We start from the raw sequence: 18,491 nt of genomic DNA, 5'->3' as shown, positions 1-18,491 counted from the left end.
ATTAAGAGCGTGTGTGTGCGTTTGAGGCAATGGTGGGGGCGGGGGGGCGGGGGGGGCAGAGGGGGTGATACGCAGCCCCCTCCTGATTGGCGCGATCAGGCACACATGCAGCAGCATCACTTGACGAGGCGCAGTGGCATCATGATCGGCGGCGGCGGCGGCGGCGGCGGTGGCGGCGCAGGCGTTCTCTTTGGAATACCGGGAATGTTCCGTCATCACCTGTAGCTGCCGCGCACGCACGCACGCGCGCGCGCGCCGCTCGTCGACCCACGCATGCGCGCATCGACGCTTGCCCCACTCCCCGCACAGAAAGGATGGCACGCGCCGAGCGCCAGCCGCGGCCGAGTCATCAGCTCCGAGCGCCGCTCCGTTCCCGTCCCGGTCCCGGTCCCGGTCCCCGTCCCCGTCCAGGCGGCGCGGCCCGGACCAGCTGATCCCGCGGAAAGCAAGAGGTAGAGGGAGGGAGGGAGGCAGGCAGGCAGGCAGGCAGGCAGGCAGGCAGGCAGGCAGGCAGGCAGGCAGGCAGGAAGGCAGGAAGGGAGGAAGGGAGGAGGAGGAGGAGGAGTGCGGGCGTGGGGGTCGGGGGGGTGGGGGGCGGACGGAGATCCCGCGGGAAGGAGAGACGTACGGGCACACAGAGCCACTCTTGAGGGAAGCAAGCAAAGCGACGCACGTGAGGCGCAAGCTACCAGAAGGGACTCATTTGGAGGATATTTGCACCCTCCGGCAAACAGGTAAGACACCTTTGCGCCTGCTCGCACCTGTCACCATGCCCAATTCACTCATTAACGCTCCGTGGCCGTAAAGCCAACGTGCACGGAAGCTCGCGCTTTTCGGCCATGCAGCAACGGACCTCGCGCATGTCACAAAGTGTTTGGGTTCGGTGCAGAGGCGGGAGGCGGGAGGCGGGAGCTTTACCAACCACCTCCACGCCCCCACTCGATTGAGTAATGCTGGGGGGGGGGGGGGGGGGGCTGCAGAGTTTGCGTGGGTCTTTGTGGGCTTTGCGCGCGAGATGGCTGTCGGTGGAGCGGCCTGGTGCGCGCCACTGCAGTTGACATGGGCGCGCGTGTCAGCGCTTGTGCACGAGTGAGGCGGGCGGGCGGCCACACGGCGGAGATGATGGATGGCGCTGCAGAACGGCCGTCTCGGCCGCACATGAAACCCTTAGTCAGATCCCCTCCACACACGCACACGCGCACGCACACGTTTTCCCCTCCACCTGCTCTTAACACGCATGCGCAGAGCTCCAGCATGTGGTCCACCTTTACATGTGTCATATCTTAGAAAGTCACATGGAAGACTCTAAAGAGCCTCAAGAGGGCTTGTTCACATTATCTGACCACAATGTAGACTCTTTCTTTTCCTTTTTTTTCGCCGTGAAGGATCAAGGCCTTCGTTTTGGAAAATCAAACCCCTGTGGGAGCCTTGATAGAGATTGTTTGAAGGCAATTTAAAAATGCTCGTCAGCAGTAGGGATATGCAATGTGACAGACATTTCGGACGCTGCTCATTGTCTTCAAAATACCGCTCCGCATGCCGATATGAAATATGCAGCATCTACTGTTTACGCTTTGTGTAGGTCGTAATGAGCCAGACAACTTTTTGGCCCCCCTTTTTCACGTGCGCCGTCAAGAGTGGGCTCGGTTGATGAAAGTGAAAACTCACCATGCAGTGTGCTACTTCCTGTTTTGGGAGTTGGCCAAATTACATACAACCCAGTGCAGTGGCGTGTTTTGGGTTCCTACTTCATCTGAAATCTTTTTGAAAGGCGAGCCGGCCCCCGGGCTCCCGGGCCCCCGGGCTCCCGGGCCCCCGGGCCCCCGGGCCCCCGGGCCCCCGGGCCCCCGGGCCCCCGGGCTCCCGGGCCCCCGGGCCCGTCGGCGCGGCAGAAAGTTTCCAATCCTTTGTTTGCTTTTTCTCTGACCCCTGTGGGTGAGGACTTGTTTTCAAGGCTCTCTCCTCCCTTCTTTCCTCTCTCGCTCGCTCGCTTTCTTCCTCCTCCACTCTGCGTTTTGTAATCTCGGAGAGAAAGCGGAGAGCGAGCATTGTTTTGCGCAGCAGAACAGCTCCCACAATTGTCTCCCTTCCTGTCCTGCGCTTCTTCTTCCGCGACTGCTTCTCACGCTTCCATTTTCAACGCGGACTTGAGTTGATGTGAGGGTTAGCCCGACCTTAACCGTAGCACCGAGCCATCCCTGGCTCCTCTCTCCTCACTTTTCTCCCCGGCCTAAGCTCGTTTCCTCGGACCGTCGCTTTACTCGGGCATCCGATGCCGCGTGGCCGTCGCTTTCCCGACTCCCGCTTCCTCGCGGAAGGTCGGCGCGGGGCCCGGCTGAGGCAGCCGCAGCTCGTACCGCCGCGCTGAGGTTCAGATGGAGGTTAAGCTGCTTTAATGGCGCTGCCGCCTCCTCACTCCAATTGGACTCCCCTTCCGCGTCCACTGTCGGGAAGCATTAGCTACAGTAATTCAATTTGGAAGCAGGAAATACGGCGGGCATCGGGACGGCCGGCGAGCGTCATTAGGCGTCCAGAAGCAGCGCGCCATGCTTGCGTGGCGACAATTAATGAGCTGTCACTTCCCGGACTCAAAAATAGGACTTTTGGCCAATATTGATGGGGAACAATTGGGTTTTTTCGTAGGGAGCTTTATGGCTGTTTTTTGATGGCTTTTTGGCTTCTGCGGCCGTTCCGCAGCTAATGGACTTCTGTAATCAAGCCGTGCCGCTCTATCAGTGATGTCACGCTCACTGCGCACCGCCTCCACCAGGACGCTCAAAGTCAAATGTCACGGCGAGAAGACATCGATGCTGCAAAAAAGGCAGCCCGGGCCGCCATGCCTCGTTAGGGTGGTGCGATCGCACCACGGGCGAGGGGACGGCAAATTTGGCGCAGAATTTGGCGAAGGATAAGCAACCTTCGACCACCCCGCCGACTCACTGAAAGTGCGTGTGTCGCGGTGACTCGCGCCGAACAGAATTGCGTCATGTCTCGGAAGAGTGATGAAGCGTGAGTCACGTCGGGAAAATAAAGAAATAAATAAATAAATAGCTACGTTTAAAAAATGGCTGACGGCATCGCAATGAGCTGCTTCCCGCCAATGGCGAAGGAGAGCGGCACGCAGAAGCAGGCACGCATCCGCTTGCCGGGGCAAAAATGGAGGCGGTGGTTTCGAAAAGTTGTTCAAAGCACATACGACGCAGCAGGTTGTACGTCGTTAACATAACGCGCGGCGACCCCCCCCCCCCCCGGGGGGCGCTTGCTGCATATCACGCTTTACGACGCTGGCGCGCTGCCATTTCCTCAAGAGGGATCAATGAGAGTGTTAGCCTCAAGGGCGCGAGGGACAAAAAAGCCTGAAAGTAATTTCATCATCGACCGGTAAACTCCGAAGGCTTCGGCGGCGCTTTTTTTGCAACGGCCCTGACCGCCTTCCGCCTGCTACGACAAAACGACGGCCCCGAGGTGGCCGAATTTTGCTTTCCTTCAGAATGTCATCACTTTTCAATGCGTTTGTTAAGCAAGGCTTGCGAAAGGACGCGAGCTCATTCAAGCGGGTGATTGACTCCAGTAAATACAGTACAAGACACAGTAGTGCGCCTTCCCGCCGAGACCATCGTTTGCTTGAGATTTGGAGAGCAAACACGGGACAATCGGTGAGCCACGATAAGCGCACGGCTGCCCTTATGTTGTAGCAGCAAACACTCGATGCCGCTCCAACGTGATGCCGCTCATGGCGCCGACTGGAAGTTACGCAACCCGCTGTACCGCGAGGAAAGAAACACAAAGTTGGTTCTTTTTGCCATGAGCGGGATCAGAAGGACCGATCCACGCACAAGCGAAAATCCAATGTTCTTTCATATCACAGATTTCTCTCGACTGGTTTTTTTTTTTTTTTAGAATTTCCGTCCAATCCCTTTTCTGCTTCCGGGCTGCCATCGCAATGAAATTGTCAAAGGTTAGCGTGAGGTGAATTAAGGACCCAAAAGCAGGGAAGAAAGGAGGCAACGTAGAAACAAAAAACCCCAAAAGCCGGAGTACGTTCGCAGACGGCTCACCGACAGAAGCAATGGTAAGATGATCAAGACCGGGAAAAAAAAGCTTTGAACTAAATACAAACAAAAACCGACAACGAGAAACGCGGACACGACACGAGCGGCCGAGGGAGCCGAGCGGTCGGCGCAAGGCAAACAAGAGTCGGTGGACGCAAAAACCGAGGCGGCGTGAAAAGGGGCGCCGCTCAAAACGTGGCGGAATCGAAGCCGCGTCGACAAACTGACGGGCCGTGACACTAAACTTGCCTTTTGATTGGTCAGCGCGAAACTCTTGATGGACTCTTTTGACGAGCAAAACACGTCTGTTATGATCCGCGCCCAACAAAAGATGAGCAAAATGAGACATTACTTGACATGTTGTCCCGCTGCTAGATAAACATTGATTCGGAAATGCTCCAAACGATGCAAAGTTGGCAAAATGGCGGCCGCCTACTGGCGATGGTTTCTATAACTGCACGGTGATGGCGTTGCTATCAGGAGGGCAACCGAGTCTTCTCGTTCCACGAGCTGACAACGGCAAACGCGACAAGTGTAAAGTGAGAGGTTAGCGTTGAGGAACACGGTGAGCTCGTTAAGTTTACAAGGCAGACTGACACTCGTTACGACGCGGCGCCGCCGTCTCCTGCAGTGGCTTGTAAAATCAAATCAAGTCGCTCGGCAGCAGATCGGTGAAAGGGCTGCAAAAGAGCTCCGGAGCCAGCTCGGCGGCGGCGGCGGCGGCGGCGGCGGCGGCGGCGGCGGCGGCGGCGGCGGCGGCGGCGGCGGCAGACGCATCGGCGATCGCAACCTTTGCCCCCGCTCCAGCATGGTTTTTGCTCAAGCTCGGAAAGCCAAACGGGTCCGCCGGAGCCCAGCTCGGGGCTATTTCCGGTTGAGAGGCCGTCGCCTGGGTCGGGACGTGTCGCTCGACTGGGCCGCCGTCGGGATCCGCGACCGTGGCCAACATGCGCGGGATTAGCCGGCGCTGTACCGCCGCCCCTCCCGCGAGCTCGGGCGGACGGCCGCCGGCGACTACGCTCCGCACTCCGCTTTGATGTCACGCCGCACTCCGATATGTCAGTGTGTCCTACGAGTAACGAGCCGGGCTTATTCCAGTATGAAGCCAGACTCATCTGCCTTCTTTTATCTTTCCTTTGCTCAATGCGCCCTTGTCCTTGCGACCAATCCAAGACGCCATTTGTCTTCTTTTGTCAAAAAGCTCACAGCGGCAAGTTGTGGGCGGCGACGTCCGGGAGGGGCGGGGGGGGGCCTTTTGCTAGCTCTTGGATGTAATACTACGTCAAGAGTCCGTCATAGACGGACGGATGGAACGGAGAGAACTTTTCAAAATAAAATATTGTTCCGCCTCAGCTATTGAATAAACCGTAAAAGTACTATACGTTTTTTTTTTTTTGGTGTTTTTTTTCCTTCATCTGTGCGACAAGTCGGGAATATGCCTTTTTTTCTTCATTTTCCGAAATAGCCAATGTGATTGTGAGTGGGCAACGCTTTTGGATATTTATCAACACATCGCTACAAAATGTCTTTGGCGTCCTCATCATGAACATGTGGCAGCATCACGGAATTCGGAGGTCTTTCGGAGGGTTAGGGTAGGGGGATGAAGTCTGTTTTGCGGACAGCGATCGTTGCTGGATAAATCGTGTGCGGTTGGATTCTGCGGAGTTTGACATGTCCACTCGCTCACGGTGAAATATCAATTGATTGACAAAAAAAGCCTTTGGTCGGCTCGCTAAGTGAATCTTGTTGCTAAGCGAAGGCCCAGCATGCGCTCATCCTGTCAACTTGCGTGTCTGTGTTTTTATGACCCACCCGTCTTGCTGCTGTCCTCCGTCCCTCCGCGTTACCGTCCCGCTCGTCCACAGCCTCCAAACGGGATCGCCAATCAACACCACAGAGTTTGTCGTTGGCGTTTCCCGGCCCTTTGCATATGACTTATGACGGCGCGAGCCGTTCCGGTCGGAGCTTCGACGATTGGCGGCATTTAAGATGCTCGCCTTTGGTTGCTGCAAATTGGCTGGCAATGTATTGAGAACACCATCTTCACTTTGGAGCCACCTCGCTCCCATTTTCGCGTCTCTCCATCCAGGCAGATCGCCAGCATCAAGGACATCTTGCACATTTCGGGCCGTGAACTTGAAGGCCGCCAAAACCTATTTGCTGAATTAGCTCTTCCTATTAATTATTACCCATCGGAAAGGCGACGTCATCTTCCGCGGCGCACTTAACTTATACAAGTGCGCTTTTGGTTGGAGTTTTTTTTTTTTTCCCATCTGCATTGCTAATGCGCTTGAAAATGAACTCCTGCTCAGAGACGTGCGAATAGCGCTAAAGCTGACGGAAGTTTCTTGGAACAATAAAACACATGAAGCAGATGCTCCGAACTGAGATCCATCATCTTTATTGATCATTTTATATTCAGTTTGAGTGCTTCATACTCTTTTCTCCAAAGCCCACCTCCCCAGCCCCCATACCCTCCCTGAATCAAATTACTGCACCTCCCTCAACAGCCCATTTGTTCCTCAGGGATCGATAAAGTTTCCTCTAATCCTATCGAAAGAAAGGCGCTGTCGGCTTTGCGTGCGAGACACTTGCACCGGCTGCTCATCCAGAGGCGTTAAAACCGGCGCCAAGGCACCCGGGAACCATTTTTCCTGTTTGCTTGACATCTCAAGGCCAACAATTCAAAGTCGGGGGTCAGCGACTTTGTCGTGTCCGGAATGTCGGGAATACCTTGCTTGGCCTCCCAGAGTATCGACTCGTTCCAAAGTCATCCCATTTTCTAACGCTCCTTTGCCACGAGCTCATGGGGACGCAATCGTTTACATTGCGCTTAGCCTTTCTATGGACGCTTCCAGCAATTAGAGGACAGCGCTCCCATTTTTCCTTTGCCGCGAAAGGCTCGGTGGCAGACTCTGACGATTGGACTCAAAGAGCCGTCGAGCTACAAGGACGCGTTTCATTGCGCTCCCTCCGATGCTCCTTTCCAGCACAGTCAATGAGTCCCGTGAGCCACGCAAAGCGTTAAGGCATCGCCATGGAGACGAGCGTAGAGGCTTGCTTCGAGTTGTACAACTTAGGATGATAAGATCATCGAGTGGCTGGAAATGAAGGCTGTTTAAAATGAGCTGCCGGTTGAGAGTAAACATTGCCATTCAAGCAGTCGTTTTCCATGTCGTCACTGAGCGGGAGGAGTCGAGCGACGGCGACGGCGACGGCGACGACGACGACGACGACGACGACGACGACGTGCTGACGTGGGAAGCAAATGCACTCCGCTGTGTGTTTGAAGGAGCTCGGGTTTTTTTGTGTTTTTTTTTTTTTTCTTTTTTAGTAGTCCATCACAGTGAGCTGCACCCTGGCATTTCATTTAGGCCAGAGTAGGGAAATCAATATCCCATAGGTCTTGGTCAAAGCCTTTGCAGCTGAATGTATTTAAGCCCGCAATCATAACTTGTGTGTCTGGCCTGCCGGCCAAAAACGAGGAACTGAAATTTCTGCAGTTTCCACATAAAAAGAACAAGAACCTCCAGACAAAAAGAAGACGACGACCCGGAATGAAGAGTTGAATATGACAAAGTTAAAGAAAAAGAACTCCCCCCCCCCCCCCAAAAAAAAGAAAACCCGCCCCCCCAAAAAAAAATCCTAGTCCCAATGACACACCGGCCCCTAACAGCGGCCAGTGATATGAAATAATGTTCTGCGGCTTAAAAGCAATAAAAAGGCAATACATTAAATCTTTGGGTGATAAAAGGTGGGGATCAATTGTGGCAATGATTAAAAGGCCACTCATCACTTCCCCTGTTTAATGAGCTTTCGAGCAAGGACGTCATTCGCAACTGTGAGATAAACGTGCAACGATTCCGACGCCAGCCGTCTGCTAAGTCGAGCTCGGACTCGCATCCGAAATACGTTTGCTAACGTTTCATCGGCATCAACTCGAACGTGTTACTGATCGGACATTTGCTGAAAAACGTGTCAGAGTGCAAGAAAAATGAAAAATCTCATAATGACAAATGGAGTGCACTTACATCGTGCTTTATGTCCGCCATATGGTGCCCAAAGCACTTTAGCAAGCCTCGTATTCACTTTCTTGCATAGCGTAACGGAGTGTGCACCAAAGCGCCAGTGCGATCGCGTAAACCCACGGAAAGCTTTTTCTTTTTAGTTCAAAATACATTTGCTTGCCCTCGCCGTCCGCTGGCTAACAGCAGAAGCTAGGGCGGTTTGGGCTTTTGCTCAAGTTTCAAATCCACCTGTGCTCTGTCATACCGCCTAGCTAGCAAACCAGATAGCCAGCGCAAAGCTAACCCGGGAGGGTTCGTCCCTCTACGATGGCGTCGGAGGCCGCCGGCCAAGTAACCACAAAGGCATGGCTACACCAACCCGGATGGGCTTCATTGACTGCTTGCCGAACAATTTCATTTAGTGGTCATTTGCCGGCTAAACATTCCCGGCCGGGTCTTGCTCTCAAAGAGCGCGCTTCACATGACGCTGCGCGCGCCCCGCGCAGGTACTTAAGCCCCACGTGTCGCCCTTCAAACATTCCCGTGACACTCGTACACGTACCGATAGGCTCTGATTCCTTCTCACTCCAATCTGAAAATTGTGATCGGCCATTCGGTTTTAACAGTCAATTGGCATCTCGTTTCCACCGTCCATTTGTGCGCCGTCCTCCCGCTTAGTCGCGATCTGATCACTAGGACGTGTGTGGGACACAATCACTGGCCACTAGACAATCAAATGAAATTCCACCTTCACATACTCGTGGGGGGTCTTCATTTACCCCTTAGAGCCATGCACACGACACCATACCATACCATGAGTTTCCTCCAATATTTTCAAACAACCAAAATGCTCCTCTTGCGTAACTGTGGCCTTTTGTGAAATCTATTTTTAGCACCATGCGGTAATAAAAAGCTAAATAAATAAGAAGAGCGTCTGCTTCCTTATTGGACCGAATCGACTCGAAGCCGCACATCAAGGCTCTTCACGGCCCGTGAACATGTCGGAGTGACTTTAGTGCTGCCGGCGCTCCGAGATCCTCCCCGCATTGACCCGAGTCAAACAACCGACACGCGCCCACGATGACGACTGCAACGAGCCGCTTTCAAGAAGATAGCGGCGTCCTTTCCGACTCGCAGTCAGCGGCCACAACTTGGAATTCGATGGGATCCCGTGGTGCCGTTTGGCGCATTGAGCTGGAGTCAAAGGAGAACAAAGTTTCTACGGCTGCGAGGGATCACATATATTCCCGCCTGAGGGGAACAAAAGGTCAAGTGTTGCCTTCGGTGTTCTCACCTAAGGAGACGCGACCTCAAACGCAAATGTTTGACCGCAGGGCCGGCAATACAAGTCACACGATCCCGCGCCAGACGCCCGTTTGGGATATTCAGATATTCTACGGCTGGATTCCAATCATGTCGACAGGGCGCGGCAGATGCGTCACAGCCCGACACCTCGTCACGGTCGTCATCGGGACCACCCTGCCGGGAAGGGCTTGGAAAAAAAAGAAAAACACCCAAAAAGTAATCTGCCTATATTAATACTTGAGCTCCTCTCCAACATCTGACGGAAAAATCTGACGGAGCCCGTCAAGCACGGGTGTTAAAGTGAAGGCCCGGGGGCCAGATCCGGCCCACCGCGCCTGCGAAAGCAAATGAAGTGTGTGTCAACTTCCATGGCTCTTGCACAAATCTGAACAAAATTTCAAACGCTCATATGTCATGAATAACGTATCGCAAGAATTTTCTTGTTCCCTTTTGAAAGGAACTCGAACAACAGTTGAGCAAACTATCATCCTTGACTTTTGATTTTGAAAGTAGTGAGTGATCCGTCGATTTGTCGTGCATATCAGCTGTGATGATGGGAGGCGACGAAACCTTTCTATGCTGCCCTTTCCATGAGTCATAGCGGCCTTCTGAGGGGAACCGTGACCACAATGTGGCCCGTGCCAAATATTTGTTGCGCACCCCTGCTGTAAATCTTATCTTCAGACTAAATGCATTACCCACATTTGAAGATAATTGCTCAAAGACGAAAAGGAGACATTTTGAGAACGGAATTGTGAAGATACAGCGTTCAAATATCTCCCACTATATTTGTGTTGATTCGTTTCTGGAGGCGGGGCTCAAACTAGGTGACGCTAACTTTGAGGGGGCAAAAAAAATGACCTTTCCGCTGCAGGCTGGCTGCGAGGAAGGCGGTTGGTTGTCAGCTAGGTCAGCGCCTCCTGGTTCGGAATCGGATTTTGGCTCCGGCGGCTCAAGCGCGCCGAGGCGCGAGAACGTCGCTAGACGAGGTCAAATCTATACTTCAGGACGTTCGGTGGACAATGACTTGATTTTCGGGGGCCCGCTCTGAAGCGTCGTTTCATATACTTGGCAATGTCATTGAATCATTCGGGAAATTTGAGAGAAAAAAAAAAAAGAAGTAAAACTAAGTATGAATTGTGAAAATGTGGGCAATCTGTGCACCGTACGGGTGTCATGAATTGATTGATGATTGAATTAGCCGCTGGAATATTTGCGGCGCGGCAAAGTAACAGTTTGCTTCAGCGGTGGCCTGGGTCAGCGTGTCGTTGGTGTTTTGAGCTCAAGTTGCGGCTGGCTGTCAGACGTCCATCATGAATCTTTACACTTCCTACATGTCACTGACGTCCCGCTCATGTACTCACACTTATTAAAGCATGTGAGGAGGAGGAGGAGAGTCTCCATCTGTCCGCTTGCCTGCCTTCACGGTTTTAAATGCCCCCCCGCCCCCCGACATTGCCCGCTGTTCTCTGAAGCCTTCCCTTCCCTTGATGTACTTTTTGAGGCGCTTCATCTTCATCCATTCTTTACGATTTCTCCTCCCGCTCAACGTTTGACTGCGACCGGCCGCTGGCAAAGGCAACGCGCAAGTGGCCGCCTTAGCGCCTGGGAGCGGCTGAGCCGCGTCAGATCAAAAGAAGCCATCCAACATCTGCTTGCCGTCTTCAAGGCGTATTGAAGACCGCACGCGCAGAATGCCGAGCGCTCGGGAACATCGATTCACTTCCAGCGGTTCCGTTTCGGGCCAACCTTTTATTTCTTTGCGTTTTGGAAAAGTCGCCGACGTTAGCGAAACGACAGGAAGCTGCGAAATCTGTTTGAAAGCAGACGTAACGATGTCCATTTTTGTGTCTTGATACAGTACGTCTGTGGGCGGCATCAGTACAAGCGAAAGCGGGGAGCCGCTCGGCGTGCCACTGAATCCACTCTGTCTTAGAATCAGCTTGAGAAAAGTCCGATGTGCGAGCTGTGCTCTGTTGCTCACGCTGCCGGAGAAGCGCCGTCCGTGTGAAGCTCAGTGACGCTCATTAGCTTTCACCTTCCATTCATATGATGTGGAACAAACGCCCGTTCTTGTTCCACCGCGTTATTCGCATAAACAGAAAGATGAGACGCTGCCTTATATCCGGCGCCTGGACGATGGGGTGCGCGGCGCCGCCGGTCGACGGCCGCAACGCCGCATGACATGCTTCGCTTTCGCCGGGATTCGAACGCGCGCACTCGCGATCGCAGGTTACATTTCAGTTAACCTTTCACCCGCCGCAGCAAGAGCTCACGGCAACCCTCGCTACTGTTACCATGGCGACGCCTGTGCCTCCCGGTGTCATGACTAAGTACCGCTAGAGACAGGCGTGCGCGCGCGCGCACACACACACACACACAAGCGCGTTTACACGAGTGTTAATAATGTAAGGGTGTTACTTGCGCAGAAGCGCAGGTACGCGCACTGCCAGCGCTGACGTGATAAGAGCAAGGTTGGGCTAAAGTCCCGGGACGCAAGTAAGCGCACTTGTGTGTTTTGCTTAGCCCGAGCATGCAGATCAAATCGGGATATCAGAAAACACGCACGCTTGCATTTGTATGCAAAGCCGCAGGACGCGTCGCCATCAAACATGGGAATGAGGCCAATTAAAAAGACTGATGGAGCGCAGCAAATTCAATTAGAGCCCTTTTGCGTCATTCCAGACCTGTGAATCAAGGGAAGGAAGGAGCGGAGGCAGGAAGGAAGGAAGGAAGGAAGGAAGGGAGGAAGGAGGGAAGGAAGGGAGGAAGGAGGGAAGGAAGGGAGGAAGGAGGGAAGGAAGGGAGGATTGAAGGACAGACGGACGAAAGGAAAAAAGGAAGGACGTGAGGAAGGAAAAAGGAAGGACTGAAGGACAGAAGGAAGGATGAGAGGGAGGGAGGGAGGGAGGGAGGAAGGAATGAAGGAAAAAAGGACGGATGGACAGACAGACGGGAGGAAGAAAGGAAAAAGTAAGGATGGAAGGACGGAAGGAAGACTGAGAGGAAGGAAGAAAGCAAAAAAGGAAGTATGGAAGGAAGGAAGAAAAGATGGACAGGAGGGAGGAAGGAAGCAAAAAAGGAAGGACGGGTGAGTCAAGAGGTGGAACGGCGGTAGTTGATGGCATGCCTCGGCCAAGACGCTTCTCCAATATCTGCAAGCGTCATTTGCTTTGTGGGCTCAGGGAGGAAGAAGAGGGCATTAAAGTGTTATGAAGGGCGGGGGGAAGGGGAGATAAAGTGAAGGTGAGGTGAGGTGAGGTGAGGTGAGGTGAGGTGAGGAAGGGACCGGGCGGGCCGGCGACGCAAGAGGGACCAAGACGACGGAGAGCAGACGGCAAGCGTCAATCGGGCAGAGCGAGCGACCAAGTTCGGGGAAGGAGGAGCCGCGCCGTTCAAAGTGCGACCAGGCCGCCAAGGACAAGTGAAGGGCAACGTTTGGCCGAGAAATGAGACAAAGGGTGGCGGGGGGGGGAAATCGGGGTCCTTTTGGGGGGCGGGCCGTCGGTCATGGAGGGATTAGAGCATGAGCAAAGAGGACGCGTCGGGGCTGCGATATCTTCAGTCGCGCTCGCGGCCTCGTCTCCCCAAATGCCTTTCGGTTCTAAATTTAGAGCGTTACACAACAAAAGGCTTGCATCATCTGCTGCCTGCCAACATACTTTTTCGATTCGCTACAATTTGCTCACCCATGTTCATCTCTTGGCCCAGCTCGTAAAGATGTTTGTTTGTCATTAAGTGGCACCGTTACGTAAAGGGCAGAAGAAGAGGACACACGTCTTTCTTCTGAGACGCCTCAATGTCGTTTTTATTTATTCTCTTGTTTGGGGGGGGGGGGATTCGTCATCTTGCGCCCGCGCGGGACAGGGGGCACCACAAAGGACGCTAACGGGGGGGGGGGGACTCGGAAGCGCTACTTCCGGCCACCATGCACGATACACCGTACATACGTCCGCAATTTGATTCCAAATCAGCAGAGCCAAGAGCATTTCGCTGCTGCTTCGTCTCTTTCGTGCAAAGCTGTCGGGAGGGAAAAGTTGGGGGGGGGGGGGGGGGGGGGGGCTTGGTGGGCGGCTTGTGAGGGGAATGCGAGATGACGTTGAACACGACAAACTTGAAGATGAGGAGAGGGCCGGTGGGGGTGGTACGCTCAGGCGTACCTTTTTCTCCCAGTCTGAGATCTGATTGGACGACGGCCAGCGAGGGGAGGGGGGGGCGGAGGCAAAGTTTGATCAAGCGCAGGAAAGATGGGAAGAGGGCAGCGGGTGATGGAGCCGAGGCAGATAATTGGCCCGAGCGATGCGGCGAAGATGGAGGAGGGCAGACCATGTGCAAAGACATGAAAGAACGTGTCATCAGAACTCCAGTGCGCATCTGTGATGTCACTGCACACACACCCAAAACCAAAAAAAGAAAAAAAAAAAAACACCTCTCACCGTCCTCATTCCGGAGACACACTAGAAATGGGAACGATCGTGCGCACATTCCTCCCCCCCCAGAAAAAAAGCCCCAATTCCCTGACAGCGCTCGTACAAGCAACGGCGTAGCTTCGGCATTTCAGAGCTCCACTTCCAAACATCTGCGGTGCTATCGCGCAAGCAAGTCCCAGAGTGCGGACATTCCTGGAGAAGGAGAAAGCCATGGAGTGAGACCAGAGGCAAGCGGAGAGTTTATCTGCATTGGCGTACGGCGCGTCGTAAAGCCGTCAGCACAAATAGTCCCGCAGCGTGCACATTTGCAGTGAATCTGCATTGGGCGCCGTCCGTCCCCGCTCGCTCGCTGAGAGCGCGCGCCGGAACGTCGCCAGCCCGCACACGTGCGCAGATCTTCATCTCTCTTGCTTTTCGCTTCGCCGCAGAGCCTGCTCCACATCCCCGCCGCGCTGGGGAAAGATGCACGAGTGCTGGGGCAATGAGGCCAGGGGAGGAGAGCAAACGCTCCCCAGGCCGGCGGCGGCGGCGGCGGCGGCCCGGGGAACCGCGCTCCATTGCGAGGCAACAGCCTAGAGGCGTCTGAATTAAGAAGCGGCCTCCCCCTCGCTTTCCTTGTTCACCTTCTTGGCCGACGTGCGTCTGCTTTCTGACTGCGAGCGCTTTGATGTTGCCGAGGGTTACGCGTTAACGCGGCGCAGAACGCAGAACGCGCCGCAGAACGCGCCTGGTGTTTGTGTGACGTGTGCGAGGAGTGGCTGATCTGGTGTCCCGCTTCCCTGCCAGAGCGTCCAAATGAATCCCATGACGCAGCTCTACTACAAGAAGGTGAGGATGAGCGCACCAAGGCCCGTCCGCAAGCCCGGCGCGCCGAGGCGGGTTGCGCTCAACTCGTTTCTCTTCTCCCAAGGCGACGTACTCGCCGTACCGCGACCGCATCCCGCTGCAGATCGTGCGGGCCGAGGTGGAGCTGTCGGCGGAGGAGCGCGCCTACCTGACGGCGGTGGAGAAGGGCGACTACGCGGGCGTCAAGCACGCCCTGCGCGAGGCCGAGGTCTACTACAACATGGACGTCAACTGTCTGGACCCGCTGGGCCGCAGCGCGCTGCTCATCGCCATCGAGAACGAGAACCTGGAGATCATGGAGCTGCTTCTCGACCACGGCATCCACACCGGCGACGCCCTGCTCTACGCCATCCGGAAGGAGGTGGTGGGCGCCGTGGAGCTGCTGCTGTCGCACCGCCGGCCCAGCGGCGAGAAACAGGTGCTCGCGTCGGCTCGCTCGCTATCGCGCCCCTTAGCGGCCCGCCGCGCTGGCAAGCGCACTCCGCCGCGAGTTCCCGGCAAAGCTCTCGGCAGCCACGGACGCAACGCTCGGGCGCAGGCAAGGCGGGCGACTTTCCACAAGACGGATAGAATGCGAGCAGGCGACCGAGAGCAGATACGGGCGCTTTGAGAGGGGGGAAGGCGACCAGGGAAGGCGACCAGGGAAGGCTCTCGCGCTCTCGCTCTCTCGCTCTCTCGCTCCCCCCTTTGATGAGAGAAGCGCGCATGCGAATGGGCATCTACTTTTTGCGGGGAATGTGACGAGCTGCGGAAAAAAAAAGGAAACCTTTCTGTACTTTACTGTCAAGGGACCGACCACCGGGGGCAGGCGTTCTCACGGTCCTTAGCGCATCCAGAGAAAAGTGCGAGACGAGATCAGGAAAGAGGGGATTTGTCAGGGAGACGCAGACGAGGGCCGATGGCAAGCGGAGGGTTAGGCGAGGAGAGCGGCGGCGGCGGGATGGGAAGCGGGCGTGAAGAGGACGGCGCCGGATGCGGACGTGAGGAGAAAGTGGGGCAGGGGGAAGCGCGGGAGGAAATGCGGCGAGTGGCGGTCGAGAGCAAAAGTAGCAGCGGAGGCTTGGCCCTCCCTGCGAGAGGAGACATGAAAGGGTGCACACGCGTTGCGCCCTCCTCATCCTCGAGCGTGCTCGCCGCGCTCCATTTTGCAACCCGCTGTGACTCAGACAGGACGCTCTTGTCCCAATAACCCTGCGCAGGTTCCCTCGCTGATGATGGACAGCCAGTTTTCAGAGTTCACCCCCGACATCACTCCCATCATGCTCGCCGCTCACACCAACAACTACGAGATCATCAAGCTGCTGGTGCAGAGGAAGGTAAGGCAGCAGAGCGGGCGGGCGGGCGGGCGGGCGGGCGGAAGGGCCGACGGGCTGGCGAGCGGGCGAGCGGGGCGGACGGGCGGCCGCCCGGGGCTGACTGACCGGCCATCGTCTCCTCTGCAACTCTCGCAGGTCACCATTCCCAGGCCGCACCAGATCCGATGCGACTGTGTGGAGTGCGTCTCCAGCTCGGAGGTGGGTCAAAGTGGCGAGCGCGCAGTTCGCACAGAGCCAAAGGCCGGGCCTCAGGCTCCCCTTCCTGCCCGCAGGTGGACAGCCTGCGCCACTCGCGCTCTCGGCTGAACATCTACAAGGCTTTGGCGTCGCCCTCGCTCATCGCGCTGTCCAGCGAGGATCCCATTCTGACCGCCTTCAGACTGGGATGGGAACTGAAAGAACTCAGCAAGGTCCGCCTCCGCGCAGCCGATCGGGCTTCGACTCTATGCCGGACTCTAACCGCGAAGGGGCGGTTCTCAGAAAACACGGTCCACGAACGTGTGACGTGAGCCCAAAACTGGGCTGGGCTGGGCTGGAGCAAAGCACTTTTGCTTAAAATCAAACCTTCCTGCAGGGTGCTAAGATCCAATAAAGACAGTTCCCTCAGCCCTTTGTTCACAGGAGTTTGTTGACTGTCGTGGTCTACACGGTGCTACGGTTGTTACGTGGACACCAAGCACTGAGCCATCAAGGGGCAAATGAGTAGGGCCCGAGTAGCGGCCGCTGCGGGCTCCCTATTGTTTCTTTACAAAGAATGAGAACCATTATGACGATTACTACATCACAAGGAATGGCGGCAAACATGAAACATGACACACGTTGGGCCAAGCGGGAAAAGGTGGACCGCGGGTCACACACGAGCACTAAAACCGGTTCCGTAGCGCCCGCCCTCCACAGAGGTTGAATGCAGCCCCAGCCCGGTACGTCCGACTTACGACCACCAAAAGCGGGGGGCACGTGTAGCACCCCGAGACGTACAAAAAAGACTTTGGAGCTGTACGCGAAGTCATCTCTGAGCATTTGAACGTACAATTTGAGCTTTGACATTATTTTCTTATCGAAGATATTCTGCTGCGTATGACCAATTGTACATGGAAAATGACCTCTGAATGAGTGGCGAAAGAGCGGCCGCCACGGACGGTCGTCATATTCGTGGATCAAATGATAAGCTCTTCGCTTGGCAAAATACAAAATGCCCACAGCCGAACCGCACAATTTGCGAATCCCGCTGACTGACGAGCAAGCGACTGCCATGAAAAAAAAAAAAAAAGTGTCCGTTGAGTTCAAACGTCCAACGTCGTTACCAATTAAAGTGGACGCCACGCTCCACACATAAACTTACAAGGTCAATGTTGGATAAAGAAAAGAGTTTCGGGGGCATGTTAATACTGTATTCGAAAGTGAAACCGTTGAACTTTGCGCTCAACTCTCCAAAGCGGTTCCGGCAGAATCATAAGGTGAAGTAGACTTTTCAATGGTCAGAGGTAGCTCGCGGACTCCAAACGTAACGAGCGTAGCAAAATGGATCGTGAAGGGAGAAAAAGTGTCGACCCTGGAAACGGGTCACTACTCGTAGCCCGAGGCGGGCCGTGTTTTCTGAGAACCACCCAAAGGACAACCGGAGCGCCGAGATCAATCGCTCCGCTACGGCACCTACGTGTCCCGTGAGCAATCATCAGGTGTCTTGTTGGAAATCATTCCATTTCACTCAGGTGCTCAGAAAAGTATTATTTTGGCGTCCTCCAAACAAAGTATGTTTGTTCATCTATTGCCACAGGCAGATCAATTCAATTGTCTTCCGTTCAATTAACCCCACCCGTTGCCATTCACAACAGCCGAAGGATGGGCTGGCGTTCAGCTAAACAGGCCCCGATTTAATAGGTCCGGCTCGCTGCGGGTTCGCTTCATTTGAGGACGCAACATTCACGAGAAACCTCCTCTGCGCAGGTGGAGAACGAGTTCCGCCAGGAGTACGAGGAGTTGTCGCAGCAGTGCAAACGTTTTGCCAAAGACCTTCTGGACCAGGCCAGGAGCTCCAGAGAGCTGGAGACCATTTTGAACCACCGTGACAACGATCAGAGCGAGGAGCTGGACCCCCGCCAGTGCCATGACCTGGCCAAGCTCAAACTGGCCATCAAATACCACCAGAAAGAGGTGCGTCCGTCGACACCGCTGATCCTCGCACTCTTCGCAAAGAGAGGCGTTATTTGGAGTCAATCAGTCATTGTTTACAGACCGGTTGACTTTGGTCGGATACTTTGCCACGCCACACCTGGCCATCCGCTTGGGAATCACTCATCTACAGCACGCTCTTGCCAAAGAGGCACTAGCAGTAAAACTCCAGAGACAAGAATGTCTTTTTCTGCTAGCGTAGCAAGAAGAAAGGAAGGAGAGATGCCGAGGACTGAGTGAGATAACAAGCTGCGGCCAGTGTGCGTCCACGCCAGGAAAAAGAGCTTTAATGGCACAGAAAGAGGAAGAGGTAAAAACGGAGAGCTTGGGGGGAGCGAGCGAGAGGGAAAGATTTTACGGCGT

The 18,491-nt window shown here is 54.9% G+C and overlaps 1 protein-coding gene across 3 annotated transcripts in view; it reads left to right on the top strand.

Annotated features, from left to right (window-relative positions):
* Positions 1 to 116: 116 nt before the first annotated feature.
* trpc5a (transient receptor potential cation channel, subfamily C, member 5a) overlaps positions 117 to 18,491 on the top strand; it is a 33,900-nt gene continuing 15,525 nt past the window's right edge. The window contains exons 1-7 of one of the 3 annotated variants that reach the window (XM_086024277.1): positions 117 to 734; positions 14,581 to 14,622; positions 14,705 to 15,058; positions 15,840 to 15,956; positions 16,092 to 16,154; positions 16,229 to 16,366; positions 17,904 to 18,110. In XM_086024277.1, coding sequence (XP_085880403.1) covers positions 14,590 to 14,622; positions 14,705 to 15,058; positions 15,840 to 15,956; positions 16,092 to 16,154; positions 16,229 to 16,366; positions 17,904 to 18,110 — 912 coding nt within the window. In that variant the 5' untranslated portion in view covers positions 117 to 734; positions 14,581 to 14,589. Of the gene's footprint in view, positions 735 to 13,447; positions 14,623 to 14,704; positions 15,059 to 15,839; positions 15,957 to 16,091; positions 16,155 to 16,228; positions 16,367 to 17,903; positions 18,111 to 18,491 lie in introns of those variants that run through there. The other 2 variants (XM_086024279.1, XM_086024278.1) reach the window with 2 other exon arrangements.

This window comes from Filicampus tigris, chromosome 2, assembly GCF_054856515.1.
Source record: "Filicampus tigris isolate MCC_2025a chromosome 2, RoL_Ftig_1.0, whole genome shotgun sequence".
Lineage (NCBI taxonomy): Eukaryota > Metazoa > Chordata > Actinopteri > Syngnathiformes > Syngnathidae > Filicampus > Filicampus tigris.
Note: the sequence above shows the minus strand (reverse complement) of the source record. Positions and strands in the feature narration are given on the sequence as shown.